Source organism: Pristis pectinata, chromosome 11 (genome assembly GCF_009764475.1).
Source record: "Pristis pectinata isolate sPriPec2 chromosome 11, sPriPec2.1.pri, whole genome shotgun sequence".
Taxonomy (NCBI): Eukaryota; Metazoa; Chordata; class Chondrichthyes; order Rhinopristiformes; family Pristidae; genus Pristis; species Pristis pectinata.
In genome coordinates this window covers 28,819,353-28,842,237 of record NC_067415.1, presented here as the reverse complement: position 1 = coordinate 28,842,237, position 22,885 = coordinate 28,819,353, and the positions used below count along the sequence as shown (strand labels likewise).

The 22,885-nt window shown below is 40.9% G+C and overlaps 1 protein-coding gene across 5 annotated transcripts in view; it reads right to left on the bottom strand.

The window, feature by feature from the left end:
- Positions 1-5,201: 5,201 nt before the first annotated feature.
- LOC127575773 (uncharacterized) overlaps positions 5,202-22,885 on the bottom strand; it is a 177,643-nt gene continuing 159,959 nt past the window's right edge. For all 5 annotated transcript variants that reach the window (XM_052025850.1, XM_052025852.1, XM_052025854.1 and 2 more), the window contains exons 11-14: positions 14,674-14,906; positions 12,996-13,125; positions 10,708-11,080; positions 5,202-5,373 (exon numbers count right to left, since the gene is read on the bottom strand). In XM_052025850.1, the coding sequence (XP_051881810.1) occupies positions 5,330-5,373; positions 10,708-11,080; positions 12,996-13,125; positions 14,674-14,906 (780 nt within the window). In that variant the 3' untranslated portion in view covers positions 5,202-5,329. The remainder of the gene's footprint in view (positions 5,374-10,707; positions 11,081-12,995; positions 13,126-14,673; positions 14,907-22,885) is intronic.

Sequence of the window (22,885 nt, the reverse complement as noted above, 5' to 3'; positions counted from 1 at the left end):
GTGTTTCATAGTTTGTGAATGTTTTATGCTACTGAAAAAGAAATGATTTTGTTTGCAACTTAAAAACTCCTACATGTAGTGAGTCACCTACATGGTTCAAAAATTTAGCCCACATAGTTGGGCAGCACAGTAGCTTAGCAGTTAGCATAACGCTATTACAGCGCCAGTGATCGGGATTCAATTCCCGCCACTGTCTGTAAGGAGTTTGCATGTTCTCCCCGTGACTGTGTGGGTTTCCTCCGGGTGCTCCGGTATCCTCCCACATTCCAAATATGTACAGGTTAGTAGGTTAACATGGGTGTAATTGGGTGGCGCAGGCTCATTGGGCCGGAAGGGCCTGTAACCATGCTGTATAAATAAAGTTTTTTTTGAATAAAAAAGAACAACTTTCTGACCAAGCCAAAATAAAAGGAAAAAATTTGGAAATCCTTTGACATCTTTAAGCTGTCAAAAATAACCCAAGAGACATTGTGTATAATTTAAGTCTTTGGAAGTCTAAAGGCTTGACATTTTTTTTTCCATTACCAGAAGTTTTGTTTTTCTGCTCATGTCTGAGAGATTTTTTTTAAACAAGTATCTTACTAATATAAACCACTTCTGAGGTTTAGTGAGATGTCAGAATTATCTTTGTTTTATGAACTTACCCTTCATTTTGCCATGCCTGGATTTTTTGGCATTTAACATCGCTTGTTTCTTCTGACTCTCAAGATATTTCAAATCCTGAAAAATGATCAATGCAAAAAAAAGTACTTTATAGATCATCTTGAACCAGAATGCAAAATAAGTATTTATAAAGTATTAAAAAAGTAAAATCATTTTTAGATTCTTCAGCAATTTTGTTTTCAATGTATTTTTATTCCTGATCCTTTTCAGCATTTATCCTTCACAAAGGCAGTGAATTTTCAGTTTCAGTCAGTGTACAAAACTGCCTCAGAAGCAATGACGATTGTTACTAAATATGATCATCTTTCCAATTCTCTCAGTAGGGAAGTACTTCCTCTACATTCATTCCTGTTTCATAACAAAATGGATGTGGTAGGCACACAAGGAATAGAAATTTGAATTATTATCCCATCATTGTACCACAACAAAACATCACAGCAAACATCACATCTGCAGTAAGTGCTTGAGGCTGGAGGAATTTTGGCTCAGAATTGATGAGCTGGAGTCACAGCTCCAAACACTGTGAAGCATCAGGGAGGGACAGAGTTATGTAGATGCTGTGCATTGGGAGGCAATCACCCCAGTTAGAGCAGGTACTTCTAGGGTCCAGGAGGCAGATAGATGGGTGACTGTCAGGGGGGAGAGAGAGAGAGAGAGAGAAAGGTAACAGGCAGACAGTGCAGAGGACCCCAGAGGCTGTTCCCCTCAAAAACAGGTAATCCACTTTGGATGCTGTTGAGGGGGATGGCCTACAGGGATCAAGCAGCAGTAGCCAGGTCTCTGGCACTGGGACTGGTCCTGCTGCTCAGAAGGGAAGAGAGGAGAAGAGGAGGGCAATAGTGATAGGGGACTCGATAGTCAGGGGAACAGACAGGAGGTTCTGTGGACATGAGCGAGACTCCCGGATGGTATGTTGCCTCCCAAGTGCCAGGGTCCAGGATGGCTCTGATAGGGTCCACAGCATTCTTGAGTGGGAGGGAAAGCAGCCAGAAGTCGTGGTACATGTTGGTACCAATGACATAGGTAGAAAGAGGGATGAGGTCCTGAAAAGCGAGTTTAGGGCTGAAGAACAGGACCTCAAGGGTAGCAATCTCAGGATTGCTGCCAGTGCCACGTGATAGTGAAGGTAAGAATAGGAGGAGATGGCATATGAATGCGTGGCTGAGGAGTTGGTGCAGGGGGCAAGGTTTTAGATTTTTGGATCATTGGGATCTCTTCTGGGGAAGGTGGGACCTGTACAGATTGGATGGGTTACACCTGAACTCGAGGGGGACCAATATCCTTGCAGGCAGGTTTGCTAGTGTGGTTCGGGAGGGTTTAAACTAGTTTGCAAGGGGGAGGGGAACCGGAGGGATAGGTCAGTGGAAGAAGTGCATGGAGTAAAGCCAGATCTAACATACAGAGAGGCTTTGAGGAAGGAGAAGCAGAGTATAGGGTATAAAAGTAGTAAGGTGGATGGGCTAAAGTGCATTTACTTAAATGCAAGAAGCATCAGGAATAAGGGTGATGAACTGAGAGCTTGGATAAATATATGGAACTATGATATTGTGGCTCTTGCAGAGACTAGGCTGTCGCCAGGGCAGAAATGGATACTGAATATTCCCAGATTTCAGTGCTTTAAAAGGAAAAGGGAGGGGGGGAGAAGAGGAGGAGGGGTGGCGTTACTGGTCAGGGACACTATTACAGCTGCAGAAAGGGTGGATAATGTCGCAGGATCCTTGCTAGAGTCAGTATGGGTGGAAGTTAGGAACAAGAAAGCAGTTATTCTACTGGGAGTATTCTATAGGCCCCCTGGTAGCAGTAAGGATACTAAGGAGCAGATCGGGAGGCAGATTTTGGAAAGGTGCAAAAATAACAGGGTTGTTATCATGGGAGACTTCAACTTCCCAAATATTGATTGGCACCTGCTTAGTACCAAAGGTTTAGACGGGGCAGAGTTTGTTAAGTGTGTCCAGGACAGATTCCCGTCACAGTATGTTGACAGGCCGACTTGAGGGAATGCCATATTGGATCTAGTATTAGGTAATGAACCGGGTCAGGTGACAGATCTCTCAGTGGGTGAGCATCTGGGGGACAGTGACCACTGCTCCCTAACCTTTAGCATTGTCATGGACAAGGATAGGAACAAAGAAGACAGGAAGATATTTAATTGGGGAAGGGCAAATTATGAGGCTATAAGGCTAGAACTTGCGAGTGTGAATTGGGATGACATTTTTGAAGGGAAATGTACTATGGAGATGTGGGCGTTGTTCAGGGATCTCTTGCAGGATGTTAGGGATAAATTTGTCCCAGTGAGGCAGAGAAAGAATGGCAGGGTGAAGGAACCATGGGTGACAAGAGAGGTGGAACATCTAGTTAGGAGGAAGAAGGCAGCATACATAAGGTTTAGGCAGCAAGGATCAGATAGGGCTCTTGAGGAATATGGGGTAGCAAGGAAGGAACAAGAAGGGGCTGAGGAGAGCAAGACGAGGACATGAAAAGGCCTTGGTGAGTAGGGTTAAGGAAAACCCCAAGGCATTTTTCACTTATGTGAAGAGAAGGATGATGGGAGTTAAGGTAGGACCGACTAGAGACAAAGGTGGGAAGATGTGCCTGGAAGCTGTGGAAGTGGGTGAGGTCCTCAATGAATACTTCTCTTCAGTATTCACCAAGGAGAGGGGCCTTGATGACACTGAGGACAGTGTTGGTAAGGTTAATGTTCTAGAGCATGTTGATATCAAGAGAGAGGATGTGTTGGAGTTGTTAGAAAATATTAGGACAGATAAGTCCCTGGGGCCTGACGGAATATTCCCCAGGCTGCTCTGCGAGGCGAGGGAGGAGATTACTGAACCATTGGCTAGGACCTTTTGAGTCCTCGTTGTCCACGGGAAGGGAACCAGAGGATGGGAGAGTGGCAAATGTTGTCTCCTTATTCAAAAAAGGTAGTAGGGATAGTCCAGGGAATTATAGACCAGGGAGCCTTACGTCTGTGGTGGGCAAGCTGTTGGAAAGGATTCTTAGAGATAGGATCTATGCGCATTTAGAGAATCATGGTCTGATCAGGGACAGCCAGCATGGCTTTGTGAAGGGCAGATCATGTCTCACAAGCCTGATAGTGTTCTTTGTAGAGGTGACCAGACAGATTGATGAGGGTGGTGCAGTAGATGTGGTCTACATGGATTTTAGTAAGGCATTTGACAAGGTTCCACATGGTCGGCTTCTTCAGAAGGTCAGAGGGCATGGGATCCAGGGAAGCTTGGCCATATGGATTCAGAATTGGCTTGCCTGTAGAAAGCAGAGGGTTCTGGTGGAGGGAGTGCATTCAGATTGGAGGGCTGTGACCAGCAGTGTCCCACAAGGATCAGTTCTGGGGCCTCTGCTTTTCGTAATTTTTATTAATGATTTGGATGAGGAGGTAGAAGGGTGGGTTGGCAAGTTTGCAGACAACACAAAGGTTGGTGGTGTTGTGGATAGTGTGGAGGATTGTCAAAGATTGCAGGAGGACATTGATAGGATGAAGAGCTGGGCTGAGAAGTGGCAGATGGAGTTCAATCTGGAGAAGTGTGAGGTGGTACACTTTGGAAGGACAAACTCCAAGGCAGAGTACAAAGTTAATGGCAGGATTCTGGGTAGTGTGGAGGAGCAGAGGGATCTAGGGGTCCATATCCACAGATCCCTGAAAGTCGCCTCACAGCTGTATAGGGTAAGATAAGAAAGCTTATGGGATGTTAACATTCATAAGTCGAGGGATCGAGTTTAAGAGCCGCGAGGTAATGATGCAGCTCTACAAAACTCTGGTTAGACCACACTTAGAGTACTGTGTCCAGTTCTGGTTGCCTCACTATAGGAAGGATGCGGAAGCGTTGGAAAGGGTGCAGGGGAGATTTACCAGGATGCTGCCTGGTTTAGAGAGTATGCATTATGAGGAGAGACTAAGGGAGCTAGGGCTTTACTCCTTGGAGAGGAGGATGAGAGGAGACATGATAGAGGTGTACAAAATATTAAGAGGAATAGATAGAACAGACAGCCAGCACCTCTTTCCCAGGGCACCAATGCTCAATACAAGAGGACATAGCTTTAAAGTAATAGGTGGGAAGTTCAAGAGAGATATCAGAGGAAGGTTTGTTACCCAGAGAGTGGTTGGGGCATGAAATACGCTGCCTGGGGTGGTGGTGGAGGCAGGTACATTGGTCAAATTCAAGAGATTACTAGATAAGCATATGGAGGAATTTAAAATAGAGGGATATGTGGGAGGAAGGGGTTAGATAGTCTTAGACGAGGTTTAAAGGTCGGCACAACATTGTGGGCCAAAGGGCCTGTATTGTGCTGTACTGTTGTGATTCTATGAATAATTCCCATGCAAGATATTCCAACATTTCTAATAACAATGGATCAAATCCAGACTCTGCAGTCAAACCACATCTAGTCACAATTGATAATAGACAATCAAATAGCTTAGAGGAGCCATTGTCATTGCACGGGTGGCAGGGTTTAGCATGTGAGTGCCAAAGACAAGGCTGAAGTATTTGCAACCATGTTCATCCAGCAGTGCCCAGTAATCATGTACTACTTTCCTCTTACATTTGATCTCCCAAAGTGCAACACTTCACACTTGTCCAGATTAAACTCCATCTGCTATTTCTCTGCTCACATTTCCAATTGGTCTATATCCTGCTGAATCACAAGATCACAAGACAAGCAAGCAGAAGTAGGCCATTCGGCCCATCGAGTCTGCTCCAAAGAAAAGGGGAAAAAGAAAAAAGAAATGAGAAATGGGGGGGAAGTCTGCTCCATGAGCAAAAAAAACTATTCTAACCCCAATATCCCTTGATACCTTGACTAATTAGATATCTATCTATCTCTTCCTTAAACACCTCCAATGATCTAGCCTCCACTGCTGTACGTGGTAAGGAATTCCATAAATTCACTACCCCTCTGGCTAAAGAAATTTCTCCTCATCTCTTTTAAACCTGTACCCTCTAATTCTAAGATTGTGCCCTCTGGTCCTGGACTCACCCACCAAGGGAAACAGCTTGGCCACATCTATTCTGTCCAGTCCTTTCAACATTTTAAATGTTTCTATGAGGTCCCCTCTCATTCTTCTGTACTTCAGTAAGTACAGTCCAAGAGCTGACAAACGCTCATCATATGTAAGCCCTTTCATTCCTGGAATCATCTTCGTAAATCTCCTCTGAACCCTCTCCAACATCAGCACATCCTTCCTAAGATATGGGGCTCAAAACTGTACACAGTATTCCAAATGAGGCCTCACTAGTGCCCCGTAGAGTCTCATCAACACTTCCTTACTTTTATACACTATACCTCTTGAAATGAATGCCAACATAGCATTCGCTTTCCTTACCACCGATCCAACCTGGTGGTTAGCCTTTAGGGTATCCTGCACGAGTACCCCCAAGTCCCTTTGTACTTGTGTACTTTGAATTTTATCCCCTTCTGGATAATAATCTGCCTGTTTATTTGTGTTTCCAAAGTGTACAACTGCACATTTTTCAACATTGAATTTCATCTGCCATTTCCTTGCCCATTCTCCTAAACTATCTAGGTCTCTCTGCAACCTACCTGTCTCCTCAGTACTCTCTACTCCTCCACCTATCTTGGTGTCATCCACAAACTTAGCCACAAAACCATTTACTCCATCATCCAAATCGTTAATGTACAGGGTAAAAAGAAGCGGCCCCAACACCGACCCCTGCGGAACACCACTAGTAACTGGTAGCCAACTAGAACAGGATCCTTTTATTCCCACCCTTTGCTTTCTGCCAACCAGCCAATGCTCCACCCATTCTGTTATCCTACCTGTAATTCCATGACCTCTCATTTTATTAATCAGTATCTTGTGCGGCACCTTGTCGAAGGCCTTTTGAAAGTCTAAATACACAACATCTACTGCCTCTCCCTTATCCACCCTACCTGAGATTTCTTCAAAAAACTCCAATAGGTTGGTCAGGCAGATCTTCCCTGCACGATAACCATGCTGGTTTGGACCTATCTTGCCTTGCACGTCTAGGTATTCCATAACCTCATCCTTGAGGATTGATTCTAATAACTTTCTGACCACCGACGTCAGACTAATAGGTCTGAAATTTCCTTTATGCTGCCTCTCAACTTTCTTATACAGCGGAACTACATTTGCAACCCTCCAGTCCTCCGGAACCATGCCGGAGTCTATCAATTCCTGGAAAATTATCACCAATACCTCCGCTACCTCTAAAGCCACCTCCTTCAGAACCCAGGGATGCACCTCATCCGGTCCGGAAGACTTATCAGTCTTTAGTCCATTTAGCTTTCCTAGCACCTTCTCTCTAGTATTCTTAACTGAACTCAGTTCCTTTCCTTGAGACCCCTGACTATCCAGTATATTGCTGATGTCCTCCACAGTGAAGACCGACACAAAATACTCATTTAGCTCCTCTGCCATCTCTTTATCATCCATTATAATCTCTCCCGCACCGTTATCGATTGGTCCTATATCAACCCGTGTCTCTCTTTTACTCCTTATATATTTAAAAAAACTCTTAGTATCCTTTCGAATGTTATCTGCTAACTTCCTTTCATAATTTATCTTTTCTTTCCTAATGACCTTCTTAGTTCCTTTCTGCAGGTTTTGACAACCTTCTGCACTATCCACAACTCTGCCAATTTGTGTTGTCTGCAAACTTATCAGTCTACCTATGTTTTCATTTAAATCATTTGTGTACATCACAAACGACGGAGGTCCCAGCACTGAACCACTGCAGAATACCACTGGTCACAAACGTCCAGTCAGAATAACCCCTCCACACTGCCCTCTGTCTTCTATGGCCAAGCCAATTTTGAATCCAATCTACCAAGTCTCCATGGATTGCATGTGCCTTAACCTTCTGGATCAGACTACCATAGGGGACCTTGTTAAAAGCCTTACTGAAATCCATATATACCACATTCATTGCCCTGCCCTCATCAATCATCTTCATCACTTCTTCAAAACAAAACTCAGTCAAGTTTGTAAAACCTGACTTCCCCTACATAAAACTATGCTGACTATCCCTAATAAGTTTGTGCTTTTCCAGTTGCAAGTAGATTCTATCCCTAAGAATCTTCTCAAATAATTACCCCACCACAGATGCAAGGTTCATTGGCCTACAAGTTTCTGGTTTGTTTCTATTGCCCTTCTTAAACAGAGCAACAACATTAGCTATTCTCCAGTTCTCTGGCTAAGGAGGATATAGAGATCTCCTCTCTTAATAATCTGGGATAGATCCCATCAGGCCCCATCAACATGCCCTAGAATATCAGCATATCCCCTCTCTGATCTTGTTATCCTCCAGGTCCTTCTCCTTACGCCTTTAGTACCTCACCCATTTTCTCTGGCTCCAGGCATAATTTCCCTCCTTTGTCGTCGAGTAGTCCTAACCTCCCTAGTTAGCCTCTTGTTTTTAATGCATATATACAATGCCTTGGGATTTTCTTTAATCCTACTCGCCAAAAGGTATTTCAAAGACACTTTCAGCCCTCCTGATTCTCTGCTTACGTTCTCTCCTTCTTCCCTTCTATTCCTTAAAGGCCCTGACCAATTTCATCATCTTAAACCTTACATATACTTCCTTTCTCTTTTTGTAAAATCTGCAATATTTCTTATCATCCAAGGTTCCCAAACCTCGCCATCCCTGCCTTTCTTCCTCACAGAAACATGTTGATCCTCAATTTTTATCAGATGGCTTTTAAACAACTCCCAGGTCAGATGTGGACCTACCCAATAATGCCCACTCCCATAATACTGCTGTAATTCGCCTTTCCGCAATCTAGCACTCACCTCTCCCCCCACCCCACCCCACCACCACCGGTCTAGTCTTAATTTTATCTATAACTATCTGAAAAGATAGAGTTATAATAACTGCTCCCAAAATGCTTTCTCACTGAAACTCATTTCCCAATACAAGGTCTGGTATGGTCCCTCCCTGGCTCCATTATCTACATACTATATCAAGAAACCCTCCTGGATGCACCTAACAAATTCTGCCCCATCTAAGCCTCTGGCAATAAGGAAGTCCCAGTCAATATAGGGGAAATAAAAACTACCCCATTGCTTTTTACATCTTTCCATAATCTGCAATACATATCTGTTCCGCTATCTCCTGCTGGCTCTTAGATCTACAGTATCGTCCCATCACAGTTATTACACCTTTCTTATTCCTGAGCTCTACTCATATTGCCTGACAGGGTGAACCCAGCAGGACATCCTCTCTTAGTGCCACTATGACATTCTCCCTGATCAGTAGCACAACAACCATCCCCCCCCCACCCCCTTCTTTTACATCCCTCTCTATTTTGTCTGAAACATCTGAATCCTGTAACATTGAGCTGCCAGTGCTGCCCTTCCCTCAACCAAGTCTCCGTAATAGCTACATCGTACTTCCACATATTGATCCAGGCCCTAAGTTCACATGCCTTCCCTGTATTACTCTTTGCATTGAAATAAATACATTTCAACCCATTAAGCTCTACCATGTTCATTAACACTGCCCTGCCCATCCTTCCTTTCAGCCTTACCTGACCTAACCTCTACTTTCCTCTCAATCCCTTCACTTGCTGACCTATTGCTTTGGTTCCAATTGCCCTGCCACGCTAGTTTAAACCCTCCCGGGTAGCACTAGCAAATCTCCATGAGAGAATATTGGTGCCCCTTCAGTTTAGGTGCAACCCATCATTCTTGTACAGGTCCTATCTGCCCTGCAAGGGAGCCCAATGATCTATGTACCCGAAGCCCTCCCTCCTGCACCAGCAGAGCCTCTGCAAAGTCCCACATGGGAGATTGGTTCAATCAGTTAGGGACTATGGGATGCAGGGCAAATTGGCAAACTGGATCCAAAATTAGCTTGGCAATAGGAAGACAAAGTGTAATGGTAGAAGGCTGATTTTGCAATTTGATGCCTGTAACTAGTGGTGTCCCACAAGGATTGGTGCTGGGAACCTTGTTGTTTGTGATATATGAGAGTGACTTGGATGTTGATGTGGGAGGCATGATCAGCAAGTTCACAGACGACACAGATGTTTAGTGGAGTTGTTGATAGAGTGGTAGGTAGCCTTAGGATGCAGAGAGCTATTAATGCATAGGTGAAATGCACTGAAAAATGGCAGATGGTGTTTAATCTAGACAAATGTGAGGTGATGCATTTTGGGAGTACTAATGAGGCTAGGACATACACTATGAATGGTTGGGTCTTAGGGAGTATTGAGGAACAGAAGGATCTTGGAGCACAAGTCCTGAGATCCTTGAAGATGGCAACAGAGGTATATAATGTGATTATGAAAGCATATGGGATACTGGCCTTCATTAGTCAGGACATTGAATGCAGAAGTAGGGAGGTTATGCTCCAACTTTATAAAACCTTGGTCAGACCTCAGCTGAAGTACTGCATGCAGTTCTGATCACTATGTTAATAGGAAGGATGTGATAGTGCTGGAAAAAATGCAGAGGACATTCGCCAGGATGTTGCCTGGGATGGAGCAGTTCAGTTAAGATAAGAGATTGGAGCAGAGGAGACATGATTGAGGTAGATAAAATAATAAGGGGTATACTAGGATAGACTGCAGGAAGTTTCTCCCCCATATCAAAAGGTAGATATAACAAGAGGACACAGAGTTAGGGTAGGGTCAGGGGAAGAGATTTGGGGGTATATGAGGAGGATCTTCACCCAGTGAATGATAAGTACCTGGAATGCACTGCCTGAGAAAGTAGTTGAAGCTAGGTCGCTGACAGCACTTAAATGCTGAACTGAGCACTTCAATTGCCTAAGCAATGAAGACTATGGACCAAGTGCTGGAATATGGGATTAATATGGAAGGTTGCCCATGGCTGGTGTGGGCGAGTTAGGCCGAATGGCTTGCTTCCATGCTGTACGGTTTTATGACTCTAAACTTAGTGGGGAATATGATTCTTCTGTGAGTTAGCAGACTCAATGGGCTGAAATGGCTTCCTATGTCATAAGGAAATAGGCATTCATGGAAAGTAATCAATTCTCTCAACTCTTTATCCTTAATTAAATGTTCAGAAACTAAACATACCCATTTCTTTGTCTTCTTCTACTCTTTTCCTTTCATCTATACATGCCTGCAGCCATCGTTGTTTGTCTTCTGGCTTTTTGGCACAAAATAGGTGGACTTCCTCTGTTGCTTTACTCATCAATTTAAAGGCATTTTTTACGTGAATGTTAAAATCTTTGTCTTTGCCATCATCAACATTCACTGCTTTTATCTCATCCATGTCAATGTGGCCTTTGTAATACAACATATCTCGTCTCAGCATATCTTTTTTACAGAAGAACAATTGATGGTCAAAAAGAAATAAAGTCCTCTGTTGGCTTTTTCCTTGGCTTGAGATTTTGGTCAACTCTCCAGAATGGATTAATTCTGAACTTCTAGTTAAAACATCTTGCCCCTGAAAAATATGAAAATGACGATATATTAGAACAGAGGATTCCTCAAAAAAGGTCTTAAGGAATATGCCATTGCACTATATTTCGTAATACCTCAGTATCAAAATGCTATCAATCTCAAATTTTAAACTAAGTGGGAAGACATTTCAAACTAAAAGTGTTTTCTCACTTCACTTGTGAAAGATATAAATATTCTTTTTCTGCTATACCCTTTGAAGCTAGATTTCCCTGTCAAAAGCATGTATTATTCTCCCTCTCTCTTCACCCAATCCATTCTTGAAAACTTTAACCAATCACCCTTTTCTCTGCTAAATTTCAAACAACATAAATCTAGGATGTATGCAATCTCTCCTTGTAATTTAATCCAAGGTGATAAGGTATAAATCTACTAATGAATCAATGTTATACTGCTTCTAGAGATGACAAATATTAGTGTCCAGAACTGTTCACAGTTCTCCAAATGTAGTCTATCCATGGTCTCAATACCTGTACTATGTGCACAACACTTAACCCATTTGGTATTAAATCTCCAGGGGTAAAAAGAAAACTGGTCGTGTCATTGACGGGGAAGAAATTATTTTAGGATGAAAAAATAGCAAATGAACTCAATCCAGAGAAGGCAGAGATAATTAGTTAGATAAGAGTGAGAGAATTGGATAGAGTTCTGAACATTAAATTACATGAAGAATGTGATAGCACTGGAGAGGCTGCAAGAGGAGATTTCCAAGGATGTTGCGAGGGCTAGAGAATGTTATAGCAAGAGACTGCTTATTGCCTGTTTTTTCCCCTTTGGAATAAGGAATATTAAGAGAAAATTTAAAAGGGATGTGTAAAACTAAGGCAGACCCACACAAGGCAAAAACTTCGAGTATAATTTTAAGGTTTCTGGTAGAAGAATTAGAGGGGAATTGTGGAAAAATTTCTTCACTCAGAGTGGTGGGTGTCTTGGACTTGAAGTCAGGAAAATTGATAATTAAAAATATTAAAACAATTTAAAAATTAAATCTATTTGAAAGTTTCAAACGTCTCTGGCCTTATCGTATGCTTCACAGGTGGAAAGGGTCAGTTTGTCTAGCTGGTGGGCATACCAGGGGTGAGCACAGGTAGCAGGCAGGGTCCAGCAATGATCAAGTGTACAGAAATCATGCACCTAAATTGCAAAGTACTAACATTTGCTATTGTAAAATTTTAATTAGTATCACAATTGTCATTCCCTTCCAGTCACTGGAGACTGGATACATCTTTTGATATTAATCTGTACCTCTACAGTTTTAAGGATATTTTAAAAACCATGGAGCATGTTGAAAGATTGGGAATAAAGATTTTTTCACTTAATAAAAAGACACAAATTCGTTCCTAATATTGAGGTATTTTCAGGTTTGACATTGGAGCCATTGGTTCTGTAATTCATCAGAAACAAGGGGAACATTTATATGTCCTTGTCAATCAGATTTAAAAAAAAAGATATTCTCTCTACCATGATGTCTGGAGCAATGCATTTGATGTAATATTAACTCTAGCAATAACTTACTGTTTGAGTGAACCTGCTTGACCATAACACTGGTTTACTTTCTGGAATCCCTCTCTAACTGATTATCTTAATGATTTTCTAGTTTCCTGCACCTAATCCTCTCACCTGCCAAACACTGCTTTCACAACTAGCTACTGATTTACGTATGCATAAAATAACTTAACTGATAATCTAATTTAACTTGGAGAGCAAAAAACAGATTCTCCAGTAAAAGTAGTAAGAGAATTGAATGGCAATTTCCAGTATCTGCATATACCCAGTTAATGTGGAAATGTAATAAATCCAAGTAAACCATTCCTAATTAAACAAAATTGAATGTAGAAATAATAGAAAGATTTAGATGAACCAAAGCAAGTCAAAATACAGCTATGAAATGTAAAACCCACCTCCCAGTTTATAATGGACACTTGCCACTGAGCAATCTTATCTATACTTTCTAATCGCCTTTTGCGTTCGTTAATCAGATGTGCTACATTCTTCATGGCCTCATAGGCAGCACTGATGCTTTTGTAATCACTGTGGAACAGAAGGAGACTAGGTTAATCTTCATCACTTATCAGCAGTTGATTTATCAGATGTTTATGGAATTCAATTAAACACAATGTAAAACAAGATGATCAAAAATAAAAACAGAAAATGGTGGAAATACTCAGCCAGTCAGGCAGCAAATGTAGAGAGAGAGAGAAGCAGAGTGAATATTTCAGGTTGATACCTTTCATCAAGCAATAAAGCTGTGTGGAAAATTACATGTTACAAGGTATTTAATTTGAAAAGTCTGATGGCAGATACAGCTTTGAAATAACAGTAAAACATGTGTCCAATGATATCCTGTCTTTGAAATACCAAAAAACATTCAGCTATAGACCATCTGTGCTGCATTTGCTTAAGGGTAGATTGCTCTGCTTTAAAGTGTATGTAAAACTTTTCTCCCACCCAAGACAAAAATTATTTTAAAGTTCCCAAGTGGTTAGAACAAAAATGAATGGAGACAAACATATTTGAAAGCTTCCTAGTTCTATTCTTTTACCTTGCTGACTGATTTTAGTGCTAGTAAGAAGCCAAAATTATCCTCTGGTCACCTAGATGGGATAGTTGACAACTGAGAAAGATTTCCAACTCCTCATCCTAACCCCTCACCTCCAATGAATGACTGCATTTGTGGATTTTAGGTAAACATATAAAGTGATGCAGGTTTGAAGCCAACATGATTAATTACTAGCACTCTCTATTAAGGTTGACATCCAAGTAATTTCCAATTCTGTTTTAGTACTGAAATATGTCCATCACTTCTTGTACCCTGGTCAATGATTACAGGAGAGAAGGAAATAAAACTAACAAGAAGATGCAAAATAATATATTTTAAATTCATGTTGAATTTGATATTTGATGTCATTCCTTCTTCTGTAATCTTTAATTCTTAGTTGGATGCAAAATTTATTCAATGCAGGATAAAGCTCAGATTTCTCCAACAATGTTTTATCTGAAAAAACTGTTCACTGATCTATCGATATTTTCTATTCTTTTTTCTAGTGTCCATTCAGTTCTCTTTAATACTGCACATCAAGTTGCTATAGAGCAAGTTTCCCTCATCTCATTTATCTTCACAATTTAGTTCAGGATTCAAATTAATGAGAATTGTTGGCCATTTTATTTTCTTTTGCAATATGAATTCAGTCACACAAGCTGTGGTTCAAAGTGGTACCTGAAGTAAGGTACTTGGTTATAAATAGCTGGGGTCCAAAGTATAGAGTAGCTGGAATACAGCCTTTCATAGTAATCATGTAGAAAAATGTAATAAACTCAAAAAGACTCCTAATCCCTCACTCATAATCGCTGCAGGAATAAAGATTTCTGATCAAGTAATATATGAAGACTTTCAGAGCTTGTGCTTCTAAAGCTCAGATGTTTTTAAGTGCAAGTTTCTGTGCTAGAAGTTTCTCTTAAACTTTGATAATACTGATCTTAGCAAAATTATGTATTGTCACTGACAGAAGTAACAGAACAAAATACCTTACACTTTTGTAGGTAATGTGGTTAATATATTTGGAGTTTAGATTCTCATACCTGTGATCTGGGGTAGTGTATTTGAGTAATTCAGCAAGCTGTAGTGGGTATTTACAAATCTTCTGGACTGGAGTCAGAAGAAAGCCATCAATTGCAATGTCAATCATCTGTTGAAGTAGTCGACAAGCCTCAAAAAAGTGACGATATTTACTTTGCTTCATTAGTTTGGCAAGCTCAAGACATGCACTGGGATGATTATTGCAATATTCAGAGTATATCCCAAACTCAGCTTGCTGTAAAGAAAAAAGTCATTAAAATGGGCTAAAAAAATTCATGTTTACATCCTTAGTTACGTCTCAGCTTAAATTAAAGTCTTAAGAAATTATCTGATTAAAATTCTGCTGCTTCTTTTCAATAAATAAAAATGTCAGTTTCAACATATGTGTTTTGAGTTTGCATTAGATATTTTCTCTCAAGTATAGTGGAGCTGATCACTCCATTAAAAAAAATCAGAGTGCCTGTACCGCCATATCCAACTGCATACTCATATAATCACAGTCAAAAGCAAAGGAAAACAATTTGCTTTGATACATCATCTTTAACAGAGCAAAGCTGCCAAGGGGGCAGAATTGGAGCTTTATCATCCACATAAGGAGAACAAGGTTTTAAAGTGTGCTTTAAATGAGGAAAGAGTTAGGGAAAGGGAGGGAGAAAAGCCCAGTGAGAAAATTTTCTCTGCTTAGGCAACTTTACCATGGAACAATTTAGAATATAATTTGAAAAAAAGACTACAACCAAAGGAATGTAGATCACAGAAGGTTATAGACCTCAAGACTAGTGAGATTTTGGACACAGGGTGTCAAGTTTGCGGATTTAAATGCATACATGAAGGTTAAAGCAACAAATGATCCCTGGTTCAAGTTTAATGCTATGGGCATATATACCCAGGGTATAAATGCCATGAAAATTAACTTTTTGCAGCAGCAGCACAGTACAATACATACATGACAGACTTAAATTACACAACTTAACATAAATTATACATAACTTACACAATAAATAAAAATAAACATAATGACATCATGCAAGTTGAAAGAAATATCATCTGAGGTAGAATTAGGGTTTTTCAGGTCGGTTCAAGAACATGATAGCAGTGGGGAATAAGCTATTAAACCTTGAGGTGTGGGTCTTCAGGCTGCTGTTTACCCTGCCTGATGGCAGCAATGGGAAAGCAGGAGCTCAGCAATGTCACTAAGCTGGAAACAGCTAGCCCAATGAGATAGGATATGTAGCAAAATAAAAACTTCTGGAGGAACTCATTGGGTCAGGCAGCATCTGTGGAGGGAAATGGACAGTTGACATTTCGGATTGGAACCCTTCATCTGGATTAAAGATAGAAGGGAGACAGCCAGTATAAAGAGGTGAGGGGAAGGGGTGGCAAATGATAGGTAAATCTAGGTGAGGAGGGGTGATAGGCAGATAGAGGAGGGAAGAGTGGAAATAGCGATAGAGGCTGGGAGGTGATAGGTGGAGGCAACAAAGGGCTGGAGAAACTCTGAGTTAAGCAGCATCTGTGGAGGAAAGGAATTGTTGATGCTTCGGGTCAAAGCCCTGTATCAGGACAGGGTGAAGAGGCAACATGGCCAATATAAAGAGGAGTGGCGAGACATGATTCTGAGGTGGTTGATGACTGAGATGGGGTGTACCATGACAAGCAGGTTGCGTCAGGTAGGAGAGGGTAGCGGGATGGAGTTGGGAGACAGTTGCGAGAGAGAGAGCGTGAGCAAGAGCCAGAGAGAGAATTGAGATGCAGATGGAGTGGGGGGGGGGGGGGGGGGGGGAAGGAAGGGTTTGGTCATCCTTGCATTCAATCAGGAGGAACGTGCTTGAATTGCAAGGGAGGTTGGGCAAGATGGCGACATCACACATGTGGAGCAGGAGATTGAATGATGTTGCTAAAGATGGCATTTTTCTAAGAGGTACGAGGGCCCTTGCGAATAAGGCAATAGTGTGGGAATGAATTGCTACTATTGCCTGCATCTTTTGGGCCCAAAATAGAAAGATAAAACTGGAACCAGGTGGTGTAATTTACACAGCTGGATTATAGGGGAAGCTTTGGAGGGGGATGATATGAGTAACCACGTTAAAGGCTGGAGATGGGTTGAGAAAGCCAAGGCAGGATAGTTTATCATGATCATATTCACAGAGAATATTACTTGATGCCTGGATAAGAGCCATTTCAGTACATTAGCAGGTGAGGAAGTCTGACCAAAGTGTGTCAAACATGGAAGCACTGGGAAAGAGGTGAACACTAGATGGGAAAGACAGGGTCAGAAATGGATAGCAAGTTGTGAGAAATCAAGGAGTGCTTTTTTGAGGAAATACGTTCATGATAGGGAAGGAGGATATAGCTGAGGAATGAGAATTATTAACTATGTGAGCTAACTTGAAGGGCTGTAAATTGGGTAGTCAGTGGTTTGATGAGAATAAGTTTGAACACACAGGAGATGAGCCTTGTGGAGAAAAGCTCAAAAGGACAAGGGAGATAGGAGAGAAGACAGAGAATGACACATTCTGGGTTGGGGCAAAGGATGTGGGGATGTCAGAGTAAGTTCAGCATGGTGAGCAAGAAAAAGGAAGGAAAAAGCCAAGGCAGCTGAATTAATTAAATCAATTTAGTAATAAAAAAGTCCACAAGCCTGCACATTTTGGAATCTAGGGTGAAGGAGACAGTGGAGATTATATTAGAAAAAAAAAATTGCATTCCAGGGTTTTACATGCTTCAGCCAGATTTAGTGAAGAAAAAGGCTAAATCAATTGCCCAACATAAACCTTCACCCTCCCCTCCCCTCCCTCCCTCTGGCTCCATCTGCTTTTTTGTCCCCTCTCCTAATCTGTCTCAGGCCATCACCCACCAGCTGCTGTCTCCCAACTTCCCCCTCCCCCACCTGGTTCCATCTGCTCACCATCTCCATTCTCACCTGGTTCTACCTATTTCCTGCCAGCTCCTGCCTCACCCCTCTCTCAAAAGTCAACCATCCTTCTGTCTCCACAGATGCTGCCTGACCTGCTGAGTTCCTCCAGCAGTCTGCTTCTTGCTAGATTTGAAATGATAATGTTTATTCCTGCATCTGGGATTTCTGTTTAACAAACAAATGACTTGTATGAAAGTTGTATTATGTTGAACCAAAATATTCCTAGGTCTATAAAAGAGATTTCAGATAATGAATGTCATATTATTGAGTAGAAATTAAAACCTTAGCACATTTTGACAACTTCTCTTTCTGATTTTTGATGTAATTCAGTTTCACAGATGATGAAAGCACTTTATGGATCTCTGGATGTTGCAGTTTGAGATTAGTGGTGCAGCCCTGAACTTTTATTTTGCTTATGGCTTAATATTCATTTTTTCTTCTAATTGTCAAAACTAAATATTGTTCCTTTAGTTTAAATAAAGATTACTCTTTGTAAATTCTAATTTATTATGATATTGAAAATGGCATGTCTATATAATTTTAATACCAAACCTAATTATGATAAGAATTGTTAGGACATAACGCTCTGGAAATTCTTTCATATACCACAATGCCTATGTATATTAAATTGCATTTAATGGTATACAACTAAATGCAAGCAGTTTACTGACAGGGCAGATGAGCTGAAGGCACTGATAGCTAAAATATCATACTTCCACGTCAATCATTAAAACATGGCTTAAGGAGGGGTAGGACTACTGGCCTAATGTTCCTGGTTAATGGGGTTTGTTGATTAGAGAATGTGATTGAAAAAAAAAGGATGGCAAATATTAGTTAAAGGCTGTATGGGTGGAACTAAAGAATAAGGGCAATCATGTGGTTGGGAATGAACTACAGATCTCCAGACAGTCGTAGAGTTACAAGAGCACAGAAACAGGCCCTTTAGCCCAGCTCATCCATGCTGACCAAATTGTCAGCCTGAGCTAGTCTCATTTGCCCGCATTTGGCCCATATCCCTCTAAACCTTTCCTATCCATGTATCTGTCCAAATGTCTTTTAAATCTTGTAATTGTAACCACCTCTATAGCTTCTTCTGGCAACTCATTCCCTCTACTCACTAGCCTCTGGGTGAAAAATTTACCCCTCAAATCTCCTTTAAATATCTCCCCTCTCAGCTTAAACCTAGGCCCTCTAGTTTTGGATTCTCCTACCATGGGAAAAAGACTGTGACCATTCACCTTATCTATGCCCCTGATGATATTATACAAGGTCATCCCTCAGCCTCCAACACTCCAGAGAAAAAACGTCTCAGCCTATCCAACCTCTCCTTCTAACTCAAGCCGTCCAGTCCCTGTAACATCAGTGTGAATCTTTTCTGCACCCTTTCCAGTTTAATGACATCCTTCCAACCAGAACTAGCGAGGTAACCAGAATTACACACAATAGTCCAAGTGTGGTCTCACCAACAACTTGTACAGTTGTGACATGACATCTTAATTCCTGTACTTAAAGCCCTGACCAATGAAGACAAGCATGCCAAATGCCTTCTTCACCACCTTGTCTACCTGCATCTCCACGTTTTGGAAATTAAGCACTTGTATCCCCTAGATCTCTCTGTTCTACAACAGGGCCCTCCCATTTACTGTGAGTCCTGCCCTGCTTTAACTTACTAACACCTCACACTTGATAGACTTAAATTCCATCTGCCATTCTTTGGCCTGCTTTCCCAATTGATCTAGATTCCTTTGTAATCCTAGTTAACCCTCTTCTCTGTGCAAATGCCATGTAAAGCATGAGGCCAACAGGCACTTATAGTGATGTCACACGTCTGTGGCCCACGTACAGTCCAGGCCACTCACACAAGCAGTCTTTACACGAAGAATTGAGATCTGCTTTTATTTTATAGACTCTGACAAGCCTGGTGTATTGCTGGGGAGACCAAAATATCAATCTTCTGGGAGGTAGGTTTTCAAGAGCAAGACTTACCCCTACTACAATCCCACCCTATCAGTGGCATAGGAACAAGAGTAAGCCATTTGCCCCTTCAAGCCTTCTCTGCCAACCAGTACAATCATGGTTGATCATCTATCTCAATTCAATATTCCTGTTCTCTCCCCATTCAAGACAGTTAAGCCTCTGATTTACCTTGAACACCACCCACACTGGTCCTTAGTCCTTCATGTGTCTAATTCCTACCCCCAATCGTATTTCTGATCCTAAATGCTCAATAATGGTCTCCTTCCCTTGAAGATTACGACTCTTGGGATTCCAGATCTGATATACGGGAATGAGAATGGCTGTCCTAGAAGAAAGCCTGTATCTGTATTGTTACATGTAAGACCTACTCAACTGTATATTGGACCTTGGAGCTCAAGAGAATACCGCTGCTGGGGGAGGCCATAACACCATCTGTCATGAAAATACCACGCACAGAACTGCTTTAACATTGCCATTTTAGCTACTATAGAATTTCTAGTCCTATTTTGGCAGGAGCAGATTTACTTCTGGACGTAGGACAACAAAAGAACTAAAATTAGTGACGTTGTATCAAACTCTCAATTATGTCAAGGTACCATCTTGGTGGGCAAACACAGTACACCAGTTTGTCTAAGACTTGGCAAGTAAGGCAAATGACAAGATGAATTAGTTCTTTGATATTGATGGAGGGAAGAATATTGGTCAAAAGAACGACCTGTTCTGCAAATAATGCGAAGGCATTTTTTTTCCAACATAACACCTTGCTTAAACATGGGATTCAAATAGTAGCTCTTCTGATAAATAATCCTCCCTCTATATTACTTTGATATAGATTATTTGAAATCCTGGTACTTAAAGCTACTACACTCTGATGAGCTGAATGCTAAATATGCTAAACCTGTATTTAAAATAGTTGAAAATATTAGATGATATGAATTACATCTTAATACTTTGTTCTAAACCACATATCATATCAAAAAACTGCAAATGCTGGAAATCCACAACAAAAACAGGATTCTGGAAGCACTAGGTCAAGCAGCAGAGAGGAGGGAAACAATCAGCATTTCAGATCAGAGATGCTAGAGATCATGTATAGAGGGCAGAGTGAATGAGGGTATATTTGTGATGGGGTGTAAAGTTGCCAAGGCAAAAATTACTTTAAAAAATGGCAATTGGAGAAAAAAAGGAAAAAGGAGACAAATTGAAATAGAGACACATCTGTGAGAGAAAAAAAACTATATGAAGTTGATATATTCATTAAGTCCCAAGGGCTGCAACATACCCAGACAGAAGATGCTCTTTGAGTTTATGTTCATTGTTGTTGGGGCAACGCAAGAAGTCAAAGACAGAAAAGTCAGAGTGGAGTGGGGTGGTGAATTAAAGTGACAGGTGACAGAAAGCTCAGGGTTATCCCTGTGGACTGAATAGAGATGTTCTGCCCCTTAATTGAATTTGGTTTCCCAGTGTAGAGGAGACCAGATCATGAGCACTGAATACAACATAGTAAATTGGAAGATATACAAATCAACTTAATTTCTTTCTACTCATGCCTTTTTTCTTCATTCCCTCCAAGTGTAATTTAAAGCATTTCTTATCTTAACTAATTTGGTGTGCACCTCATCTGAGATGTTTCCTCTGTTCTCTCCACCTTAACACTTGTTTTCTCACTTTTCCAGTTCCGAAGGACCCTTGACTGAAACATCAAATTATTTTCTCTTCCCACTAATGCTGGCTGACTGCTAAGGGCTTTCAGCATTTTCTGTTTTCTCTGCTGTAAATATTATAATTTGCTTGTTGCATTTTCAGTTATATGGGGGGGATAAAAACACCAGATGTCAAGCAACCAGGAGAAAGCCCATATCATACAAGAACTGAGTACTATGTTTGACTTACTAAGTTATGAAGGTAACTAAGCTACCTTTCTCTATTTTGAAAGGTGAAATTTTAAGGTACACCTTTAATATCAGCCTGAGAATCAGTGTAAAATGGGACTGATTTTTTTTAATATCATATAATTATTACAGGGATGAAGTTATAAGGAGAATTTGGGATTTGCATCATAAGTGAGCAAGAGAGCCTCTAAATTCAATATACACAGGCAAGAATTCAGAGAGGTGCTGATATAGGGATAAAAATGCTGGAAAAACTCAGCAGGTCAGGCAGCATCTGTGAAAAGAGCAACAATTAACATTTCAGGTCTGGGACCTTTAATCAGAATCGAGAAAGAAACAAGTTAATCTAGGTAGCAGAGATGATGGGGAGGGCAATGAGTAGAACAAAGGGAATTTATCTGACAGGGTGCAATAATGTGGTAGTAAAAGGGAAGTTAAGCTTCTTTGTCTGTGTAATGTGTGCTAATGTTATATATTCTATGAAATGATGTACAGTCTGGCTTACTGGGACATGCCACTTTCTCAGTTCTGATGAAACTTCCCAGACCTGAAACGCTAACTGTTTCTTTTCAATACTGTTGAGAATTTCCAGCTATTTTTATTTGAGATTTGGGCATCTGTAGTTTTTTTTAAACTTTTCACTTACTGCTGATGTAGGGATATTTATAGTGCACTTTAAGTACCATAATCTTGGTTTAAAGTGTAGATTAAACTGATTCTTTGGGTATGGTTTTGGGCACAGCTCATATTCTCTTCTGATTAGAGAATTATGGATCAAATAAACAGACATGAACACGATAGAGGTCAGTGAAAAAATACCCATCTATCCTGCCTACAACAGAAGGGAAATTGAACAGTCACAAATATATAGGCATGAAGTTCACAAAGGGTAAGTTTGTGCCCCTATTTGTGCGTGTACTTTCACATTAGAGGTTGATCTCTAAGGTTCATGATTATGCATATTTTAAAAAGATATTAAGGCTAGCAACTTGAGCAATTTTTGGGCTAGCTCAATAGCTGGCATCAATGCTGTTTATTTTTATGAGCTACTGAAGCTGTAAATAAAAGGAAACTCCAGAGGTTAATTAGCTGAATTAGTCATCACTGACAAATAAATAGTGACAAATAACCAGTTTGTATTAACTAAATTCTCACAGGCATATTGTCTGCTTACACCTCTAAAGAATCTGGAACAATGTGATAGAACTCCATCAGAGATATTGGAGAAAGAGCTTATAGGAATGAGATCTTAATATTTTCTCTCACAGAAGAGTCTCTGGTTTCATCACCAGACTGCCTGTACTATCATTTGTCCAAACCAGTTTGGCTTGAAGAATTAAGACAAATAGTAATTATAGCTTTTCAAAACAAAAGTAAACCCAGAGATTGAGATCGACCAAACCAGTGTAGTCCTTGTGACAAACTACA